Here is a 3859-nt window from a genome sequence, read left to right as displayed (position 1 = left end):
CAAGAGATATTTGGAATTGGTGTTCCGCCTATGAGAATAGGGCTACACCATAGCCATACCTCTCATATTTCTTACTCACCTTTGAGAAAAAGGAGTTTGAAGGAAATAGGCACACAAAGTGTTTGTTAAATTTCCTCTTCTAACCAAGTTGCCATGAGAATGGGACTTAGGATTAGTTGATAGTCCAATTGATCACGAGAGTGACATTGGCACTTAAACCATTTCCCCAAGTTCATCATCTAGACTTACATAACTTATTCTTTAGACACAAGGGATTTTATTCAAGGATGTTTGGTTCAAATCTCTATTCCATATATTGTTCTTTTACTTCAATTACTTGTTTACATTACCGATTATTTGAACATGCAATACTCCAATATCTTTAGGTTAGCTTTCAAACACTGCATGAACCTATGCTTAACCCCTCATTACTCAAACTCCCATTAAGTCATTCCTTGAGGACGATACTCTTAATTTCCATCACCACTAAAAATAACAACTTTCAATTATATTTCCTCGTTAAAAACCTTACCAAAGAAAAACCCAGTGGGAAAAAAAAACTTTGGTTAAAGAAAAAAGAATACAATAATATGCTCCCCCTGTTTATGACATCACTGAAGATCTTTGAGATGACGCATACCGATTACACGAACTAATTTCTTGAATGTAGTTGTGGGTATCGCTTTGGTGAACAAATCAGCTAAGTTGTCACATGAACGAATCTGTTGAATACTGATCTCATTTTTCTTCTAAAGGTCATGAGTGAAGAAGAACTTTGGCGAAATGTGCTTTATTCTGTCTCCCTTGATGTATCCTTCCTTCAACTGGGCGATACATGCTGCATTGTCTTCATATATGGTTGCTGCTGTATTATCCACAGACAGACCACATGCTCCTCTGATGTATCGAGTAATTTATCTAAGCCACACACATTCTCGACTTGCTTCATGAATAGCGATTAGCTCAACATGATTTGAAGAAGTGGCAACCAATGTCTGTTTAGTAGAACGCCAAGATATAGCAGCACCTGCACTTATAAACAAATAACCAGTTTGGGATCGCGCTTTATGCGGATCATATCCAGCATCTGCGTATCCAACCAACTCCAATTTGGAATCTTTTGCATAAAATAATCCTAAATCAACTGCTCTTTGGAGGTAACGCACTATATGTTTGATGCCATTCCAGTGCCTTTGTGTTGGACAAGAACTATATCTTGCTAACAGATTAATAGAAAATGCAATATCAGGCCTTGTATTATTAGCAAGATACATTAGTGCACCTATTGCACTTAGATATGGCACTTCTGGACCAAGGATTTCTTCATCATCTTCCCGAGGTCAAAAAGGATCCTTTTTCAACTCAAGAGATCGAACAACCATTGGACTGCTTAATGGATATGCTTTGTCTATATAAAATTTCTCAAGGACCCTTTTGGTATAATTTGATTGATGGACAAATATCCCTTTATTGAAATGTTCGATCTGTAGGCCTATGCAGAATTTTGTTTTTCCAAGATCTTTCATCTCAAATTCCTTTTTCAAATAATCTGCTGTTTTTGGAATTTCATCAGGAGTTCCAATGATGTTTAAATCGTCAACATAAACTGTGATTATAACAAATCCATGTCTAGATCTCTTTATAAAAACACATGGACAAATTGGATCATTAGTATAACCTTCTTTCAGTAAATATTCACTAAGTCGGTTATACCACATGCGCCCTGATTGTTTCAGTCCATATAAAGATCTTTGTAACTTTATCGAATAAAGTTCTCGAGGACTTGTTTTATGCCTTTCTGGCATCGAATAAAGTTCTCGAGGACTTGTTTTATGCCTTTCTGGCATTTTCAATCCTTCAGGGAGACTTGTTTTATGCCTTTCTGGCATTTTCAATCCTTCAGGGACTTTCATGTATATGTCACTATCAAGTGAGCCATACAGATAAGCTGTTACAACATCAATTAGTTGCATATTTAGCCTTTCATGCACAGTTAGGCTAATGAGGTATCGTAATGTTACAACATCCACTACAGGGGAATATGTTTCATCATAATCGATACTTGGTCTTTGAGAGAACCCTTGAGCCACGAGTCTTGCTTTGTACCTCGTAACTTCATTTTTCTCATTTCTCTTTCTGAGAAAGACCCATTTGCAACCCACAGCTTTTACCTTTTCAGGTGTTCGGATGATTGGGCCAAATACCTTTCATTTTTCAAGAGGATTCAATTATGCTTACATTGCTTCTTTCCATTTAGGCCAATCGTCCATATTTTGACATTCATGAATGGATCTTGGTTCTTGATCCATCTCATCATTCATGATACTCAATGCTACATTATATGCAAAATAATCATTCAAAATAACTTCACTTCTATTGCATACATCTTCAGCATTAGTATAATTTATCAACATTTCTTCATTTTTCTCAATTTCTGGTGAATGAATTTCTCTAAGAATCTCATTCCCTTCAGATTCATTTCTTTGACTTTTCTCATGAATGTCATTATTCTCACAAAGATCATTCTTTATATTGACCTTTCTTTTTCGAGGATTTTTATCCTTTGAACCAATAGGTCTTCCACGCTTCAGGCGTACTTGAGATTCCTTCCCAGTTTGATCTTTTGGAATGTCAATACTAGCAGGGACATTAGCTACTGGGATATGAGATTTTGTTACCCTTTTCGGATCAGCAAATGCATCTGGTAGTTTATTTGCCAATTCTCGCAAATGAATTATCCTTTGAACTTCTTGTTCACATTGTTGAGTTCTAGGATCTAGATGAAGCAATGATGGAGTATTCCATGTTATTTTTCTTTCCACAACTTTATTTTCTTCTCTCAATGTTGGAAAGGATGCTTCATCAAAATGGCAATTTGCAAATCGTGCAGTAAATACATCTCCCGTTAATGGCTCCACATATTTAATTATAGAGGAAGATTCATATCCAACATATATTCCCAATCTCCTTTGAGGACCCATTTTAGTCCGTTGTGGTGGAGCAATAGGAACATATACTACACAACCAAATGTTCTCAAATGAGAAATATTAGGTTCCTGACCAAAGGCTAATTGCACTAGAGAATACTTATGATAACCTGTGGGCCTAATACGAATTAGAGCCGCTGCATGCAAAATTGCATGCCCACATACATTTGATGGGAGTTTACTTTTCATAAGTAATGGTCTAGCTATTAATTGTAGCCTTTTGATAAGTGATTCTGCTAGACCATTTTGTGTGTGAACATGCGCTACTAGATGTTCAATATCAATCCCAAGTGATATACAGTAATTATCAAAAACTTGGGATGTAAATTCTCCAGCGTTATCCATCCGGATTAATTTAATTGGATGGTTAGAAAAATGTGCTTGTAGCCTTATTATTTGAGCAAGCAATCTCGCAAATGCCATATTACGAGATGATAATAAGCACACATGTGACCATCTTGTTGACGCATCAATTAGGACCATAAAAGATTTAAATGGTCCACAATATGGATGTATAGGTTCAGATATATCACCTTGAATGCGTTCTAGAAATGCAGGTGATTCAATACCAACTTTGGTTGGTGATGGTCTTATAATCAATTTCCCTTGAGAACATGCGGAACAGAAGAATTCATTTCTTTGAAATATTTTATGTTCCTTCAAGGTATGCCCATTTGTATTTTCAATTATTTTCCTCATCATCATGTATCCAGGATGACCCAATCGGTCATGCCAAATCTTAAAATCAGTTAAATCATTAAACCTTCCGTTTACACTAAGATTGGCTTCAATGGCATTTATTTTTGTGCAATATAAACCATAGAGAAGTGCATGGAATTTTTCCATCACATATTTCTTTCCCGATATTGCCT

The 3859-nt window shown here is 36.0% G+C and overlaps 1 protein-coding gene across 1 annotated transcript; it reads right to left on the bottom strand.

The window, feature by feature from the left end:
- Positions 1–749: 749 nt before the first annotated feature.
- LOC116020134 (secreted RxLR effector protein 161-like) lies at positions 750–1274 on the bottom strand. The gene is made up of 2 exons (XM_031260622.1): positions 932–1274; positions 750–865 (listed from the first exon to the last, which is right to left on the bottom strand). The coding sequence occupies exons 1-2, from the start codon at positions 1272–1274 to the stop codon at positions 750–752; spliced, it is 459 nt and encodes a 152-aa protein (XP_031116482.1).
- Between the last annotated feature and the right edge of the window lie 2585 nt (positions 1275–3859).

This window comes from Ipomoea triloba, chromosome 5 (assembly GCF_003576645.1).
Source record: "Ipomoea triloba cultivar NCNSP0323 chromosome 5, ASM357664v1".
NCBI lineage: Eukaryota > Viridiplantae > Streptophyta > Magnoliopsida > Solanales > Convolvulaceae > Ipomoea > Ipomoea triloba.
Note: the sequence above shows the minus strand (reverse complement) of the source record. Positions and strands in the feature narration are given on the sequence as shown.

Bases quoted from the DNA above. Each gene is read 5' to 3' on its own strand.
- LOC116020134 (XM_031260622.1), bottom strand. From the start codon at position 1,274: ATGTATCTTGCTAATAATACAAGGCCTGATATTGCATTTTCTATTAAT. The intron at 866-931 runs GTGTGTGGCTTA...TGGATAATACAG, and splicing joins TCATGAAGCAAGTCGAGAAT to CAGCAACCATATATGAAGAC.